The sequence below is a fragment of the Bolinopsis microptera genome, chromosome 7, assembly GCF_026151205.1.
Source record: "Bolinopsis microptera isolate Bmic1 chromosome 7, MBARI_Bmic_1.0, whole genome shotgun sequence".
Classification (NCBI taxonomy): Eukaryota; Metazoa; Ctenophora; class Tentaculata; order Lobata; family Bolinopsidae; genus Bolinopsis; species Bolinopsis microptera.
Genome location: NC_087078.1, coordinates 19,171,437 through 19,191,358, shown reverse-complemented (window position 1 = coordinate 19,191,358; position 19,922 = coordinate 19,171,437). Strand labels below are relative to the sequence as shown.

The 19,922-nt window shown below is 40.9% G+C and overlaps 3 protein-coding genes across 4 annotated transcripts in view; all 3 read left to right on the top strand.

The window, feature by feature from the left end:
• LOC134818590 (cdc42-interacting protein 4 homolog) overlaps positions 1-19,922 on the top strand; it is a 72,032-nt gene that overhangs the window by 15,581 nt on the left and 36,529 nt on the right. The window lies entirely within an intron of this gene.
• Positions 1-19,922, top strand: part of LOC134818591 (mitochondrial adenyl nucleotide antiporter SLC25A24-like) — a 51,339-nt gene that overhangs the window by 21,871 nt on the left and 9,546 nt on the right. For both annotated transcript variants that reach the window (XM_063828231.1, XM_063828232.1), the window contains exons 3-5: positions 2,912-3,038; positions 3,556-3,643; positions 3,836-3,938. In XM_063828231.1, coding sequence (XP_063684301.1) covers positions 2,912-3,038; positions 3,556-3,643; positions 3,836-3,938 — 318 coding nt within the window. The remainder of the gene's footprint in view (positions 1-2,911; positions 3,039-3,555; positions 3,644-3,835; positions 3,939-19,922) is intronic.
• Positions 12,006-19,778, top strand: LOC134818047 (prisilkin-39-like). The gene is given in 3 exon segments (XM_063827458.1): positions 12,006-12,390; positions 12,452-12,956; positions 19,673-19,778. Coding segments are annotated over 3 exon segments (996 nt in total).

The window sequence follows — 19,922 nt, the reverse complement described above, 5'->3', positions numbered from 1 at the left end:
TGACTTTAGTCCCGATCCCGGTACTTGTTATTACTCCAGGTCCCCGACTTTAGTCCCGATCCCGGTACTTATTATTAATCCAGGTCCCCGACTTTAGTCCCGATCCCGGTACTTGTTACTACTCCAGGTACCCGACTTTAGTCCCGATCCCGGTACTTGTTATTACTCCAGGTCCCCGACTTTAGTCCCGATCCCGGTACTTGTTATTACTCCAGGTCCCCGACTTTAGTCCCGATCCCGGTACTTGTTATTACTCCAGGTACTGGTCAAACTTCCCGATCGATCCCGGTACTTGTGAATAACCTACAAGGGCAAGATGATGAAATTTGAAAGACGTACGGAAAGTAATGAGCAGGGAAAAATTTCTATTGAAACTGCGTTAACCAAAAAACACCTAATTAAACTGGGGAAAGTAATAAATATTTCTGTCGTTTCTGTCATACTTATATAATTTAGAGTCTTTAAGTAGTCCCAGATTTAGTCAGCACATGGGTGTTACGCCCATGTACAACTGCTAAACCGACTTTGATGGTACAACTCATCAAGGAATCAGTCAAAGGCGACGGTACCAACTACCAAGACCGATGGTACTAAGCCCGAATTTTATACTTAACACATTTTATGGGCTCTTGGCTCCTATGACCCATATAATATGGGCGGTATAAGGTCGCTCAGTATACCCCTGCACTCAGGTTAAACCTTATTGTAAGAATGCACCAACAATCAGTAGGTCAATTAATCGCAATCCTCCTGTTAGCAAGAAACCTCTCAATAGACGATGGTAGTGGTAGTTATTATTAATTAATGTGGAGCATTATTAATTAATGTGGAGCCTCACAAGAGGCTCGAGTAACAATACCGAGTAAGAGAGAGTTGATGATGCTGTGGTCAATGTAGTGTGTATAATAGTACCTCTGAGTGACCATGACCGGTCAGTATTGAGTATAATAGTACCTCTGAGTGACCATGACCGGTCAGTATTGAGTATAATAGTACCTCTGAGTGACCATGACCGGTCAGTAGTGTGTATAATAGTACCTCTGAGTGACCATGACCGGTCAGTAGTGTGTATAATAGTACCTCTGAGTGACCATGACCGGTCAGTAGTGTGTATAATAGTACCTCTGAGTGACCATGACCGGTCAGTAGTGTGTATAATAGTACCTCTGAGTGACCATGACCGGTCAGTAGTGTGTATAATAGTACCTCTGAGTGACCATGACCGGTCAGTATTGAGTATAATAGTACCTCTGAGTGACCATGACCGGTCAGTAGTGTGTATAATAGTACCTCTGAGTGACCATGACCGGTCAGTAGTGTGTATAATAGTACCTCTGAGTGACTGGTCAGTAGTATGATACTGAGTACTAGCAGTAGTGAGTATAATACAGACACATAGTCAGTAGTATGATACTGAGTACTAGTAGTAGTGAGTAAGAGAACCTCCTCTCCAACAAACAATAGTTATTAATTTTGAGGTGAGAGTGGTTAGAGTGTGTGCTGCGACACAGCTAGCGCAAATGCAATTTACTCCTGCCCTCAACTTGACAACTTGATAACTTATCATGAGCGTTATGAAGTGTAGTTACTATGCACTATGCAAGTTATTATATATGCACTATGCAGTTATTTTATATTACAAAGAAAGGTCTGATAGAAAGAAACCTAATGGTGGTACTATAGACGAAGACAGGTGAAAAATGGGAAGATAAATGAACGTATCATTGGGCGAGCGGGAATGGTATTACTTTCGGTTACCTCATTGATATTATTCCAATGAAACTTGATGGCAAAAGTACTAGATGGAGAAAGTTAAAAATATGGTTAAATGAAAGTTCACGCGAAATAATTAATTACGGATGCAACAAAAAGATTACTAGGCAGAAAGGCCTACGATTTATATAACCAGGGTAACCAATGCATATTGAATGATAAGATTAAATACACATGCACATTAAATGATAAAATTAAATAATAAAGTAATATCCACCGCCAAATATCCGTCCCAGACCTGACATAATTGATAATGAATGTCCGACCATCAAGCAGTAAAGGGAAAAGAACGTTATGAAGCCTTTATTTTAATTCCGCCTCGTGATATTTTCTTATAGTGTCTTGTAATTAAAAATAATTTACCTGAAATTAGGAACTATGATCACAACAAAATGCCATCTCCAAAATACCTTGGAAACGGAGAGTAAGGATAGCTTGACCTTATAAGTTATAACCGAACCTGAGTCATAAACACCTAGACCACTTGAGGAGATGGGAATTTGTTACCTCTCTGTCAGTTTAGCAAACTTACCACAGCAGTGCAGCCTGTTAACTGTGACATCACCCTTGGGTATTGATGGATAAGAAGGGGTGCCGAAAAGCCGCAACTCCAATTCACCTGCCTGAATCAGACTGGTATTCTCAACTAATTAACTAGTCTACTAGTGCTGAGAAAGTAATTTGTTCAGTCAGCACAGTCTATCTCAAGGGTAACTACTCACGCCGTCAGCGCCTCTTCCTCAAGGGTCACTACTCACTGGTCAGCGCCTCTTCCTCAAGGGTCACTACTCACGCCGTCAGCGCCTCTTCCTCAAGGGTCACTACTCACGCCGTCAGCGCCCTCAGTTTAACGACCCATTCCCAAGACGGGGAGCTGAAGGCGGTTACAGCGGCGTGCAGCACTGTTACCGATTGAAGCACCTAAAAACAGTTGGCTTCGGTTGATTGAAGTTATATGAGGATATAAATAGAAAATCTGCCGATAGTTTTACAGATGTTTAGATGGAAGTGTTTAAATAAGCAGAACAATGAATCATACTTTTGTTTTTCTGCAATGTGCGTGACCAGTATCGTAGGTCCCCATTTTATAACATTTACCAAATCAACATATTGCATTGTGCTAAGAGCTGTCTTTCAGGCAATAATAGCTCGAGGAGACATCCGTAAAGATGGTAAGCTGGACTACCAAGAGTTCATGTTGTTCATGTTGGAACACGAGAGGAACCTTTGGGAACACTTCGTGGAGCTTGACCACGATGGAAGCGGTAAGTTTGATGGTTAGAAATGGTTAGTACCTGACACTTGTGTAATGGTTAGTACCTGACACTTATGTAATGGTTAGTACCTGACACTTGTGTAGTGGTTAGTACCTGACACTTGTGTAATGGTTATTGGTTAGGGGGGGATCATGTTTTTTGTCCGTTCGGTACCCTATATTTTAAAAACGGACAAAAAATAGAGCGGACAAAAACGGACAAAAAATAACATGATCCCCCCCCCCTGGTTAGTACCTGACACTTGTGTCAGTTGCTAACCATGTGGGCAACTTGGTAATAACTTGGTCCTGGTTTAGAGGTTAAGATCTAGGTAGGTTTGCTGAATTGTGCCAATACGTGAACTCTGAAATGTGGTGGTGATTAGCAGGCGCTGGGTTGACGGTTATATATTAAGATAATACTGATAAGTAATACTCCAAAGCTAACTTGATCTGTTTTGTCACTTTTAAGTTTTTTTTGGATTTGATTATTTTAATGCGCATAAATACAAACATTTCCCGTTCAGGTCAAATATCGTACAGTGAGCTGAAAATGTACTGTGAGAACAATGATATTGATATTCCAAGTGACGTTCTTGAGGACCATCTGAAACGGTAAAATATTTTGTAAATATTTCATAAAACCACTGTGTACTGTGTAGTAACGTTTTCAATTTGAATCTTTAAAAAATATAATTTCTAGGAATTTAATTGCTTCCACGGTGATTTACAGTCATTGATTAGATTTACTTTTAGCGTGTCCCCACGTGAACATTGATCATCGTTCATTATACAAAAATATATTAGGCTCGACAAAGACGGGAATCTGCAAATCAGTTGGGACGAGTTCAGAGAGTTTAACCAGTTCAAAAGCAGATACGATTTTGCGGATACTGCCACGCTTTTCGGGGTTTGTTTGTTTGTTTGTTTGTTTGTTTGTTTGTTTGTTTGTTTGTTTGTTTGTTTGTTTGTTTGTTTGTTTGTTTGTTTGTTTGTTTGTTTGTTTGTTTGTTTGTTTGTTTGTTTGTTTGTTTGTTTGTTTGTTTGTTTGTTTGTTTGTTTGTTTGTTTGTTTGTTTGTTTGTTTGTTTGTTTGTTTGTTTGTTTGTTTGTTTGTTTGTTGTCCTGTAACTTCTGTGAACCTGTTTGTCTGTCACTCTGTCTCTTTATTTCATTTCTTGTTAGCCTCAGCTCTGTACTCGGTACCTTACTCATATTAAGTTGAATTATTGATAACATTAGTATTATATTTTGTACTATTTGTTAATGTTATAATGCGGTACATCTTTGTTTTGTGTTTAAATAATAAATTTACCATATCTGCTCATATTTAAACAGTCGGCTGTTTTTATCTCGTAAATAAATAAACCGCTTTTACATTTTAGTTCGACTTTCGGTATGCAACATAAAGTCAACGTTTAATTCAATTATTCTCCTCATCATTCCCATTATTATTCTCTTGATAATGTCTTGATGTTAAAGACGTTTAAATAAAATCCCGGATATTCGTCACCGCGTGACCAGTCCATATTAGGGCCGATCAGGTCATAGTACTGTACTACAACACAATCACATTCCCTCTAAGTAATAGTACTCAGTACTGTACTCTCCAATAGCCACTTCTAACTACTACTACAGTAGAAGATATCGGACACAGGTTTTGCGGATGACATTGCTCTGATAGCGGATACTGTAAAGAAGGCAGAAACACTGTTGAAAGAGGTAGAAAGGGTTGCTGCTACAGTGGGACTTAGAATGAACGAAGGGAAAACCAAACTCATTACTCAGAACATCGAGAATCCTGATACACACAATAGAGCATGTGGAAGACTTCACTTACCTGGGTTCTAGAATCAGAGACAGTGAGAGTGATATCAGGGTTAGGAAAGGAAGAGCATGGGGAGCATGCCACACACTCAAAAAACTTTGGAATTCTAAGCTTAGGAAGTCTATCAAGATCAGAGTGTTTACAGCACTAGTCGAGTCGGTGCTTTTGTACGGTTCCGAGACTCGGACTATGACGAAAAGGTTAGAGAAGATGGTTGATGGTTGCTATACGCGAATGTTAAGAATGAATGTTAAGAATTTTAATCAATATCGAGATCATGTCAGCAACCACAGCATGTACGGTGAACTTCCTAAAGTCAGCTCCAAGATAACCCAACGAAGGCTCAGACTTGCAGGTCATGCTCAATGCTCATCGACATCCGGAATAAACTGATCCTCTGGAAGCCGAGTCATGGGCATACTAACAGGGGGCGACTTCACTTAACACTACTAGATAACCTAACAGTAGATACTGGGCTGAAGTCAGTAGATGAGATAGCTAAATTGATGGAGGACAGAAAGCTGTGGAGAACTGTTGTTAATGGATTTCAGGAACACTACCCGCCTTTAAGTAAGTCAAGTCAAGTCACTACTACTACAACACAATCACATTCTCTCTAAGTAATAGTACTCAGTACTCTCTAAATACAGACACAATCACATTAAACAGAGTTAAAACAGCCGCTATTTGAACCATACAGCTCTCATACTGTCTGTAATCACCAGGTTCTATCTTCTGTCTGTCTGTCTGTCTGTCTGTCTGTCTGTCTCTCTCTCTCTCTCTGTCTGTCTCTCCCTCCACCCTTCCATCCCTCACTGCAAATAATTCAGTAATGACATCTCTCTCTCACGTCACCTACTTGCCGTGCGTTTTGGTGGCGGTTATGCGTCCACTTTAACGGCCAGAAGTCGTGTCTGTTAGAGCTACGTGGGTAGTGTTACAATTTGTCAACAACATGGTCACTTTTAATCGGTTAAACAGGTCAATCCAACGCGTCCTTCATGTTAAACTGACCTTTTAGAAGCTCTTATCATGCAGCGGACCTTATTATCGGCTGATCTCCCATTTTATTGAGCCAATATTGAAGTTACTCTCCACAGTTGATACTCTACCTCTCACGGTATATTATCAGCTGATCTCCCATTTTATTGAGCCAATATTGAAGTTACTCTCCACAGTTGGTACTCTACCTCTCACGGTATATTATCGGCTGATCTCCCATTTTATTGAGCCAATATTGAAGTTACTCTCCACAGTTGGTACTCTACCTCTCACGGTATATTATCAGCTGATCTCCCATTTTATTGAGCCAATATTGAAGTTACTCTCCACAGTTGGTACTCTACCTCTCACGGTATATTATCAGCTGATCTCCCATTTTATTGAGCCAATATTGAAGTTACTCTCCACAGTTGGTACTCTACCTCTCACGGTATATTATCAGCTGATCTCCCATTTTATTGAGCGAATATTGAAGTTACTCTCCACAGTTGGTACTCTACCTCTCACGGTATATTATCAGCTGATCTCCCATTTTATTGAGCCAATATTGAAGTTACTCTCCACAGTTGGTACTCTACCTCTCACGGTATATTATCAGCTGATCTCCCATTTTATTGAGCGAATATTGAAGTTACTCTCCACAGTTGGTACTCTACCTCTCACGGTATATTATCAGCTGATCTCCCCATTTTATTGAGCGAATATTGAAGTTACTCTCCACAGTTGGTACTCTTACCTCTCACGGTATATTATCAAGCTGATCTCCCATTTTATTGAGCCAATATTGAAGTTACTCTCCACAGTTGGTACTCTACCTCTCACGGTATATTATCAGCTGATCTCCCATTTTATTGAGCGAATATTGAAGTTACTCTCCACAGTTGGTACTCTACCTCTCACGGTATATTATCAGCTGATCTCCCATTTTATTGAGCCAATATTGAAGTTACTCTCCACAGTTGGTACTCTACCTCTCACGGGTATATTATCAGCTGATCTCCCATTTTATTGAGCGAATATTGAAGTTACTCTCCACAGTTGGTACTCTACCTCTCACGGTATATTATCAGCTGATCTCCCATTTTATTGAGCCAATATTGAAGTTACTCTCCACAGTTGGTACTCTACCTCTCACGGTATATTATCAGCTGATCTCCCATTTTATTGAGCCAATATTGAAGTTACTCTCCACAGTTGGTACTCTACCTCTCACGGTATATTATCAGCTGATCTCCCATTTTCTTGAGCGAATATTGAAGTTACTCTCCACAGTTGATACTCTACCTCTCACGGTTTCTTGGTGGGAGGCATTGCAACGTGTACACAATTCCATCCAAAGAGACCTGCCGTGTATACAATCATGAAACATTTCATGTGATTGCCTCACCAGTCACCGTATACAACTTCAATTGTCGTCACTTTCGTCACTTCTCCACGCTACTCCGCCCGCAGGTTCCGTGTTTCTGTAAGCTCAAGACTAACAGCTCGGGGTAACAATCACTTGGTTTTCTTATAAATCAACTGTTTCCTCACATTTCGCATACAACTTTTCAGTTGCGACGATCTTATAATCACATTGTTTTGGAAGGCTTTTAGGTGTTTGAGTATTTATCTATAGTACAGTAATTAGACGTTCTACTTCACGTCTGGGTATGGTTTCGCGGTAAACCAATTATTCCAAATATGGCAGTCTGCTCTACTTCTTGTACAGGTAAACTTGATGTTTTACCAAACTCTACTTGGATTGAAGTTGCTGGTGTTATTGCGCTTATATTCTCTCTGAGAAGATCAATGTTTTTTGTGTCTTATCAGCGCAGGGAGAAAAAAATTAGCATTTCGTAGATGGAAATGTTTTCTTGATTGAGAATTTGTTTTAGAAAAAACTTTGTTAACCAACGGTAATTGACTTATTCCAGTGTAATAGGTTTTACAATGCAATTTTCTAAAATATGACCAGATTAGCCAGAGATTGGGTGGCTGTAGTGTTACTCAAGTCTGGTTTTCATTAACAAATTGTGTGGAAATTTTAGATTATATGTATTAGAATATATTTATATATCTATAAAGTTTCGAAATAAACAATCAACATTTGAAAAACTTGCCATTTCTCCACTTGCATTTCCTGCAGAAACGTTCACCTCAAGTTGAAATCTCCTATTTTCTTGCAACACCTCTGCGAACCGCGTCGGCCGTCATGCACAATGACAGTCATGCACAATCTATTATGCACTATCTATTATGCCGAGCCCTACAGTCCTGCATGGGATCCTAACATTGCACAAAGAGAACTTGCTGACGATATTATCCCAGCTCACCCTGCCCAAACCCTCATCTCGTCACCAACCTGACAACCAATCAAACGGCTCCTACCCAACGAATGCATTGTCGCTGTTTACATCTCGTGACCCTACATCACACCGTTCGGAGCCTGGTTCCACCGACAAGAGCTCATTCGGGGGAAGCGTTCCTTACAATTAAGTCTTATAAGGCATTCGGGGGTTATTTTGAACCGCTACATTAGCTTGCCTTGCTTACTCTCTCTCTCTCTCTCTCTCTCTCTCCTCTCTCTCTCTCTCTCTCTCTCTCTCTCTCTCTCTCTCTCTCTCTCTCTCTCTCTCTCTCTCTCTCTCTCTCTCTCTCTCTCTCTCTCTCTCTCTCTCGCTCAGAGAGAGGGGTGTGTTGCTCCCTGCTGTGTGTTTCGTACTTTCTGGAATTTGTAATCCTACTTTGTCCTTATTTGTCATAGTCTGCTTTGTCCTTGTTTTATTAGGTTTGTTGTCACTTGGTTTGATAGCAGGCTCCTACTCAACAACTCAATATTCTTCCAATTTAACACATCTATGACATAACTTAAGTAAGTAGGTAAGTAGCCGCTTCATTCTGGCGACTTAGTGAGTTTGGAAGATTGCGACAGTGTGTCGCTAGTTCGTCGCTAGTGTGTCGCTAGTTTGCACCAGTGTCATCATCATGATGCTGTGTTCTGACGATAAGTAATGCCTACAAAGTACTGTCAGTAGGTGGTGGTAAAATAGGGTGTTTACACTGATGACCCATACAATTACCTATACAGAATGTGATGAGGATATTGAGAGGGACAAGTTACAGGAGGATAAGAGCTGACATTATTAATTATTATAATTATATTCCTGGAATTATTCCCGGAAATAATTATAACAAATAATACCTTGGCTTAGTTTCGCGCTCAGGCACTCAACAGCCAAGGTATTTTTGTATTATATATAGCTATAAGTTCAATTGTTTTGTTCTTATCGGGCAAACCGCCGAATATAATAATGTAATAATGTAATAATATATATAATATTATATAATAAGACATGTTTTCAAAAAATAACTGCCCCCCCACCCCCCAATTAACACAATCACTTCAAGTTTCCTTATTTCTCTACAAAGCCAAATCTCTACATTGGAAAATTAAAAGTTTTTAAAACGTAAGTTCTGGAATTAACGTCAGATATAAACGGGTTCAATAAATTGCTCTGGTGTTAATCTTTGCTATTGTTAAACTTACTAGTCAAAGCAACTTACTAGTAAACTTGCTAGTAAATCTTTCTTTTTTTAAGTAAATTATATTAATATTAAATCTAAATCTTATTATATTGTTAAACTTACTAGTCAAAGCAAACTTGAGAAAACATTTACCAGCTCAAACATGGTTTGTCTTAGTTTATTCACTTTGTCACTGTGTCACTTTGTCACTTTGTCACTTTGTCGGACAGCTTGTTCGTTTGACAGCGCTATTGAAGCCCCCCCCCCCCCACACTGTTCCATCTCCTCCCCCCCACCCCCCCCCCCCCATAATACTATAATAGTTAGCATATGTTCCATCATCTCAACTCTACAATTTTACAATCACAGCCATGGCCCAAAAACAACTCTTACCCCCAATTACAGCAAAGAACGACTCTTTTGTCTTCCAATCAGAGAAAAGAACAGCTCTTCAAACACTCAATCACTGACAAGAACAACTCTTTTGTCTTCAAATCAGAGCAAAGAACAGCTCTTCAAACACCCAATCACCGACAAGAACAACTCTTTTGTCTTCCAATCATAGCAAAGAACAGCTCTTCAAACACCCAATCACCGACAAGAACAACTCTTTTGTCTTCCAATCAGAGCAAAGAACAGCTCTTCAAACACCCAATCACCGACAAGAACAACTCTTTTGTCTTCCAATCAGAGCAAAGAACAGCTCTTCAAACACCCAATCACCGACAAGAACAACTCTTTTGTCTTTCAATCAGAGCAAAGAACAGCTCTTCAAACACCCAATCATTGACAAGAACAACTCTTTTGTCTTCCAATCATAGCAAAGAACAGCTCTTCAAACACCCAATCACCGACAAGAACAACTCTTTTGTCTTCCAATCATAGCAAAGAACAGCTCTTCAAACACCCAATCACCGACAAGAACAACTCTTTTGTCTTCCAATCAGAGCAAAGAACAGCTCTTCAAACACCCAATCACCGACAAGAACAACTCTTTTGTCTTCCAATCAGAGCAAAGAACAGCTCTTCAAACACCCAATCACCGACAAGAACAACTCTTTTGTCTTTCAATCAGAGCAAAGAACAGCTCTTCAAACACCCAATCATTGACAAGAACAACTCTTTTGTCTTCAAATCAGAGCAAAGAACAGCTCTTCAAACACCCAATCACCGACAAGATCAACTTTTTTCCTCCAATCACATCCAAGAACAGCTGACCAATAAGATGAGGTAGCATTGTGTGTACACGTCTGATTACCTCGGGTTCGCTCTCTCGCCAGCTCATTACCAGTTCCCTGCTGACGTCAGCAAAACCCAGCTCTCCTGTAGGTCAGTGTGTGTCACGTGACACGAATCCCGCTCTCTGAGTGGTCCATTTGTGGTCAGTCTGACGTGCGATTGGTAAGTTGTTCGCCAGGCGCTGTGTAGTTGTAATTGATACTGACACGATTTTCTGTGCTGACTATTGGCAGACGCTGTGCCTCTCTTGGCTAGCGAGGAAGGGCGGAGCCTCGTGATTGGCCAGTGAAGTAAATGGAGCCTCGTGATTGGCCAGTGAAGTAAATGGAGCCTCGTGATTGGCCAGTGAAGTGAATGGAGCCTCGTGATTGGTAGTTTGTGGTGGATAATTGGGAGTCGTATTGTGCTCATTAACCTATTACACATAGCGCAGAGCGTGCGCTGTACTGTAGTTACTACTGAATATGCATCCTTGTACCAGTCAATGTACTATGTACATTGTAGTTCATTACATCCCTCCATTACCTCAATCTAATTATTATACATCGTGTTCTCAATGTATGGTCATTGTTTTACTTTATACCTTCCAGTTACTTGCACATTGTGCTGCTGATTGTTTACATCTATTAGTGAGGGAGTTATTAACTATAGATTGTTTTTAAAATGCCCTAAAAACATTTTATTTCCACATAGCTTTTGATGATATTCCTAATATTTGTCTATAAATTCTGAACTGATATAAAAGTGCATAATCTTGATATTTCCATACTAAGTTTCGCTTGAATGACTTGAATGTACATCTTCGTTGGCTATATTTAAATGTCGAAGCGTGTTATAAATGTTAGAATTTACATACTTATTCATAACATTATAATATATAATTATATATATACCAATTATGCTGTCCATTTGGCTATGCATCAAACTTTTAATTTTGATTTGGTTAATCAACTTTCTTGACTTATCGCATCATATTTAATGAATTTCACTCCAACTTCTTGGATTGTATTAATTGTTGTCCTTCTTGCACACGTACGGGACGGAGTACTAATCCAATTAATTGTTAGATCTTAAATGATTTATTACTTGTCATGTCCTATTATCTTTGTTCCTAGGTATGAACAACATGCACTAAAAGGCCCCCTTCTTTGTTTACATCCGACACGATCAAAGTGCGTGTTACTTCCTGCTTCTATTAAGTACAATTACCCTAGATAGCTGCTCCACGTCATAGTTTCTGCTATTTCACGGTCGATTATTTTACTGAGCTCCTTTATCTTGGCTTCTTGGGAATACGAGTAGAACCCTTGAAGAGAAAAATCTTGTCAAATTCCGATTTCTTCCTGCCAGATTCCAAAATCATCCTTGTTTTGTTAAATCGGGTGACACGTGAACCGATTATATGCGACCCGGTCATACGTGGTCAGGTTATACGTGGTTAGGTTATACGTGGTCAGGTTATACGTGGTCAGGTTATACGTGGTCAGGTTATACGTGGTCAGGTTATACGTGGTCAGGTTATACGTGGTCAGGTTATACGTGGTCAGGTTATACGTGGTCAGGTTATACGTGGTCAGGTTATACGTGGTCAGGTTAAACGTGGTCAGGTTATACGTGGTCAGGTTATACGTGGTCAGGTTATACGTGGTCAGGTTATACGTGGTCAGGTTATACGTGGTTAGGTTATACGTGGTCAGGTTATACGTGGTCAGGTTATACGTGGTCAGGTTAAACATGGTCAGGTTATACGTGGTCAGGTTATACCTGGTCAGGTTATACCTGGTCAGGTTATACCTGGTCCAGGTTATACGTGGTCAGGTTATACGTGGTCAGGTTAAACGTGGTCAGGTTATACGTGGTCAGGTTATACGTGGTCAGGTTATACGTGGTCAGGTTATACGTGGTCAGGTTATACGTGGTTAGGTTATACGTGGTCAGGTTATACGTGGTCAGGTTATACGTGGTCAGGTTAAACATGGTCAGGTTATACGTGGTCAGGTTATACCTGGTCAGGTTATACCTGGTCAGGTTATACGTGGTCAGGTTATACGTGGTCAGGTTATACGTGGTCAGGTTATACGTGGTCAGGTTATACGTGGTCAGGTTATACGTGGTCAGGTTATACGTGGTCAGGTTATACGTGGTCAGGTTATACGTGGTCAGGTTATACGTGGTCAGGTTATACGTGGTCAGGTTATACTTGGTCACGTTATACGTGGTCAGGTTATACGTGGTCAGGTTATACGTGGTCAGGTTATACGTGGTCAGGTTATACCTGGTCAGGTTATACGTGGTCAGGTTATACCTGGTCAGGTTATACGTGGTCAGGTTATACCTGGTCAGGTTATACGTGGTCAGGTTATACCTGGTCAGGTTATACGTGGTCAGGTTATACCTGGTTAGGTTATACGTGGTCAGGTTATACCTGGTCAGGTATTGGTTGATATGCCAGCACGTGATGGTGATTGGTTGCTAAGCGACTCTATGCGACCCTGCGGCTCCTTGCTTGGCAGTGCGTCTCCACGCTCCCAGGCAGACACTCACCACATCGCAATTAATTAAGTTCAATCGACAAGAGCACATTATCCAATCACTGGAACGCCTCAAATCTGGAAGCCAATCAAATCTGTTTGTTCGTGTCACGTGCCCGGGATGACATTGTCCCGACTCTTGGTTCACAGCAACTGTGCACTGATACACTGCTCAAATTGTCCAACTTCGTCATGGTGCCAGGACCTGGAATCCTCCTGCAAGCCCAATTACTGTACCCGATCCAAGTATAAACGTCAATGCAAATGATCAGAAGGAATTTCTACATTCTTGCTGTAACATTTATGCACGATCGATATTAGTTTGTCCTGGATTAGTTTAACCTTGTGGTGTTTTGAGAGTGGGAGAAAAATTCACATGCCAGGTAGTGACTTTATCAAATAAAAGTTCTTGGCAACTTATTACCTTTAAATTACACTGAGTTCATTGTCAAGTTCAATCGTTTGAAACATCACCCATATTATCAAAAGAATTTAGACTACAAATAAATTTGTTAGAACGTATGGCCGAAGCCTTTCTATCTTGTTTTGCTGCAATGTGGGAGAATTGGACATAATTTGACAGAAATTAGTTCAGTCTCAGTTCCTTGTACTGTTATTTGTACTAACTTCAGTTCTATCTCCGCTTCACTTTCTGTTCCCCCTCTTACATTCTCACGCTAACCCAGGGACTTGCCTCTATACCTGCCTCTATACCTGCCTGCCTCAAATATGAATACCTTTGGCGAGCTGCTCTAAGATGAGAATCACCTGATTGTGTGATGGCGTACCCATCCATGCAGGTACCCTCATGTTTATACAATAACATACTATTGTCACCTCACTTAAACCTAACGAGTAAAAAGATTAAACTTTCCTAGGCTATATTATATATAAGCAGGATCTATTTTAGCAGCTTAATTAGTCTTGTGTTGTAGTTGAAGGGAAACACACAATATGAGGCTTGAAATCTTCTCGTGAGACCCTCACATTATTTGTTATATTTATTGTTTATATACAGTACTGTTATTTATATACAGTAGTAGTGTTTGGTTTTGATTTAGGGAGCAAACTTGAGACGTATGTCCAGGTTGGAGATCAGAATACACAGGGTGACCCAGAGTAAATAACTTTAAAACTTATTCAGTCTCTGCATCCTGATATACACACAATTCCCAGTTCCTGCACCACACCCAGTTTCAGCCCCTTCATTAGTCAATATACAATTACACAAAGGCAACTTAACACACTATTAGAGAGCATCTGGAAACTTCCTGGAGTTTTTAACGGAGCCTAAAAACCTTGCTCCAGGTTGCTCTCTCACACACGTGCGTCAGAGGTCTATACTACTGATCTTATACCATAAGTACTCACCATTGTTATATTGGTTATCTAGTGTACAACATGCAGCCTAACTACAAATGAAGGGTAGGAAGGGAGAGGCCAGGAAGCTAGCTGTTCGCTTTGTGTGTGCTACCTGGATCAGTTAATATAAAGGAATTAGGGAAATCTCTACTGACTCCTGGCAACTCTCTCCTCTCCTCTCCTCTCCTCTCCTCTCCTCTCCTCTCCTCTCCTCTCCTCTCCTCTCCTCTCCTCTCCTCTCCTCTCCTCTCCTCTCCTCTCCTCTCCTCTCCTCTCCTCTCCTCTCCTCTCCTCTCCTCTCCTCTCCTCTCCTCTCCTCTCCTCTCCTCTCCTCTCCTCTCCTCTCCTCTCCTCTCCTCTCCTCTCCTCTCCTCTCCTCTCCTCTCCTCTCCTCTCCTCTCCTCTCCTCTCCTCTCCTCTCCTCTCCTCTCCTCTCCTCTCCTCTCCTCTCCTCTCCTCTCCTCTCCTCTCCTCTCCTCTCCTCTCCTCTCCTCTCCTCTCCTCTCCTCTCCTCTCCTTTCCTCTCCTCTCCTCTCCTCTCCTCTCCTCTCATCTCCTCTCCTCTCCTCTCCTCTCCTCTCCTCTCTCCTCTCCTCTGTTAGAGTTAAACAGATCACCTTTACATCCCCACTAGAGATCCTTTTCCATGATCTCCAGCACCCAGTGTTATTTCTCTACTAGTACCTGCCATTATAGCGCCACTACGTTAGTTTGAGCATTCACAACTGCTAATTTGATAGGTGTTTTGTAAACTTGTAAAGACGACCCCATATATTATATCTCTACAGGTCGTTGGTCGTGCTTATTGTCTAATTTTGTAAGAGCTCCCCGGCCCTTTTTACCCTCACACGCTTTCTATCGCCATCATGTGTTTTACATGGTTTATCTTATCTTACTTATATTTCAGAGAATTATTTCTGCTGATGATGTACGACCGCACACGTGCAAATTAGGTAAAAAGCAAAAGGTTGCAAAGTAACCATGGTAACGAGGGTCGTTACACGCACGTGCACGCGCAAAGATTGTTAAAACGGCATTTTTATCGGTTTCGTTGATATTACGTTGTGTTTAGTGCGAGCAACATTTTAATCAGCTGTATCTTCGGTTGTGTAGGATATTTTGACGCGATTTAAACTTACTAACAAAAAATACTTTTAGCTTCCTCCCTGTAACCACGGTTTTTCTATTACTTATAATTCAAAGAATTATTCTGTAGAATGTATGTACGACCGCCCACGTGCAAATTAAGTAAACAAATACAAGTTGCGTAGTAACCATAGTAACGGTGTTGAAACGCGCACGTGCAAAGATTTGCGAGCGACATTTTGATCGGCTTTGTAGTAATAACGTTATGTTTAGTGCGAGCTACATTTTAATCTGCAGTATTTTCGGATGTGACGGATATTTTTGATGCGATAAAAACTTACTATGATTAAGTATGCCATTAGCTTCCTCCCTGTGACCACGGGCCTTTTAGTTAATTTATAAAGCAGCAGTTTGTGTAAGGAGTTTATTTTTCACATTATAGGAAGCTTGGCATAAGATTAAGATATTTTTAATACATAATGTATCTTTCGCGTGAAAATGTTGGTAATTTTAGACCCTCTACAACGCTCCACACTTTACACATTGCTATTGTTTATAAATTACAAAGCTTTTCAAAAACCCTAACCCTTTACGCTGGTTTACATAATATGCGAATTCTTGAATGTTGATACAATTACGCTGTGGTTTGATAGGTCGAAACTCTTTTGTCTCTGACGTCATTTGTTTCAGATCTATCCAGAACTTCATCTAAAGGATGACGTCATAAAAGTAAGGATGACGTCATAAAAGTAGGAATTAAGTATAAAGTAGCAGCAGTCAGCACAATAATAAATGTCCGGCTGGTAGCTTAGAAAGCAACGTAGCAGTGTTCAATAGCATATATTATGTACTCTCTCGTTTCTCCATGTGTAAGCTAGTTTTTAGTTTAATTAGATGGACAGTCTTTATAAAGGAGCAGGCTACTTCTTCAATTGTTTGCTCTTTTGGCTGTTGTATGCACCATCACAATGTCTTTACCTAAATCAAATCTGCATTGTTGTTTGTCGAGATAGTTGTTGCCCTACTATCTACACATTTCTTCCTTTACACTTAAAATTAAATATACATATTATTAATATTACATGTTCATTAATAAAAACACCAAGTTTTTATGGTATTTTGTCAATGACTATAAATAATTTACTGTATTCGAAGATTTCCCTCTCCCATGAATCTAGCAGAATCTTAGAAGCAGAGATATGTTCAACGGTGGAATTCCAACGAATAAATAATGCTTGGAATTCCACTATAATATTAATCCATGGAATTACAACCAAATTGTCGCTTAATTATATAGCCTGAATTTTTCAGCCCGAATGGGGCATTAAAGTCAAATACGCGAGGTTTTTTGTACCGTTGTTTTCTTTCATTTAAAATTAAAACCAGTTTAAACTTGATGCGCCACACTTTCCATACTAACCATAACTTCATTCCTGTTCTAATTAAGTATGCATATTTTACCATTTACCTGCAAGCATGTTAAACCTAATTACCTATATAATACCTATATTATATTGTCCAATCAGTACAAATTACTTTGCTGCCCGTCAATTCGTCCCAAATTTGCGTATGTTCGCTAGTGCTGACGTTAGCAAAATGCAGCCTCCTGATTGGTTCGTGCACGTCACGTGACGGTAATGAGGGGTTGCAGTTGGTCGGTTATTCCGCGCCGGTGATTAAGCAAGAGCATTAGCACTCTGTGGGCGTTGCAATTTGACTTTTTAGCAGCACGCGAGCCAACTCACCAAGATGTGTATTTTCACTACGTCTGTAAAATGAATGTGTTTATGACCGGGTAAAGGCCGACAATCTACTGGTATCTTGCTCCTTTATAATATACGTAATTATTCACTTTGAATTTCATTGGGTTGATCAGGCCATTATTTTCTATTTTAGCTGAATTGTATCTACTCGAATAATATGTCATAACTCCCAGGTTGTAATTCTATTTCTATCAAAAATCTGTGGGTCTTGACCTTCCCTTAACGTAACATATGACGTTCAATCATCGTCAATTGTGATTGCACAACTTCAATGACAATGACACACACACATATATATATATATTATATATATATATATCATAATGATGGGATGGCTTCCTTGTAAGAATGTATTGAGAATCTCATTTCTCTACTCGTCTCAACAACAACGACTAGGGGTTTGGTCTGCCCTCCCTCCCTTCCTCCCTCCCTCCACCCCTCCCTCCCTCCACCCCTCCCTCCCTCCACCCCTTCCTCCCTCCCTCCCTCCCTCCCTCCCTCCCTCCCTCCCTCCCTCCCTTCCTCCCTCCCTCCACCCCTCCCTCCCTCCACCCCTCCCTCCCTCCCTCCCTCCCCCCCTTCCCTTCGCCGCTCCCTCCGCCCCCCCCCCTCTCTTTTTCTCTCTCTCTCTCTCTCTCTCTCTCTCTCTCTCTCTCTCTCTCTCTCTCTCTCTCTCTCTCTCTCTCTCCCTCACTCCCTCCCTCCCTCCCTCCACCCCTCCCTCCCTCCACCCCTCCCTCCCTCCCTCCATCACTGCAAATAATGCAGTAATGACATACCTTGTACTCAATACAGGCTGCACAGTTCGTTATTCAAATGATTGTGCACGACTCGATAGGCCGGTTTATAAGCTATGTCGTAGGTCCCTGTTGCTGCTATCCTTCTACATTCTTTAAATTCATTTATTGCATTTATTGCATCCTCTATATAACTTTTCTTACGTCATGGTTATACGTAGGATAGTTTACTGCGTTTCTTTGAACCCGCCCATTTTATAGCTTACCTTTTCGTACGTTGATATTTTGTTGGGGTTTGTTTTACTCGGAAATGATATGTCGCAATGATTGCTGATCCCATGGTTGTTTTTTGTTGAACTACGGTTGTATTTTTTTGAATAATGCAGCTGCATAACTTGCAGTTATGGGCTTAACGATTAAGTTATTGTGCAGAGCGATTGTAATTTCTCGTATAAAAGTATCGCTAGTTCTCGCATAAAATGAAAGTAAGATTTTACTCTATCGATTTTAAAACGCGTTCTTGCAATGATCGACATTTTTCATAAGAGGTGATCATAGCAATTGTCTTGTTAATTGTGACTGCGCATTTTCTTTTTAAAAATCACTTAATCTGTCCTTCAAAATGATCGCAAATTGCCCCATCTTAGGAAGATATTGCACGATGTATTAGTAAATGAGATGTCTTATGAATGAATTAATGGCTACTGGTTTCCGTCCGGTATTGCCCCGGTAGTGGCCCTTGGCAGACCTGTCTACTTTTTCCGCTAAGTAAGATCATGGTTTGATTTCCGTCAACTCGCACGATTACTGGTTAATTTATGTCACGTGACAGCGACCTCGCCTCCTGACTAGTCGCAACTCTACTTCTGTCAATGCAAGTGGCGCGATGTCGGGAATATTACTACGTTTACAGATCTCCTATCTTGTAAACTGTTGTCTGAGGAAAATTTTACTTTTGAACCGCTCCAGTACGCCCTGATGCTCAGATCACAACCAGCTCTTACTTGGTTCTGTTCACTTTGCTTTCGTTTTGTTACGTATTATCATTAAGCTGTCGGCTGAGAAGCGGGAATTGTTGTACGGATGCGCGGAGCAGCAGCGCTGCACTCTTAACATTAAAATACGTGGGAGAAACCCGAAAAAAGTCCGTACTAAATGAGACTTCTATGTACTGTGAGCTGGCTAAGTAATGGGTTTATAGCAAATATTGTACACTGCCTTCGTAGAAACGTTCTCGTCCAATCAGGAAGAGGGGTAGATTGTCTCGTCCAATCAAATCATGGTATAATCACCACGTGGAGTGTCATGACAACGTCACGTGATTTTCTCGCGTCACAGGCCGTCAACACTACCAGAATGTTGTAATGTAGATGGAAAACTGTGTAGCACTCCTCTTTGGTTGCTCCGGCGAATCAAATGGCCCTGTTTGTCCCACGTGCTGCCAACTGGCGAACCAGCGCACGTGTTGGATGCCCACGTGCACTTTCTGCAAACGCTCTTGTTAGCTCAACACGTTAGAAGTTCTTGTAAATGTTATCGCACTTTGATCCTGTTGTATAATTGATCTTATTAACCGGAATGCTCCCCCAGTTTTGCAAAGTTCCCTCTTCCTTCTTACACCCTTTCCCACCCTGCTCCCATAGTTAAACGTAGCTTTGCTCTCGTCTGTGACGCATACAAGCTGACAGATATTTGAGAAAAACTACGTCGCGCCCTGGTCAGTGACGTCACACACCTCCCGGCAGTGACGTCACACACCTCCCGGCGGAGATTAAACCATGTACGTTACCGGAGGGAGTTTAATCAGGTTAAGTAGGTATAAGCGTTTCTGATTGTGCGG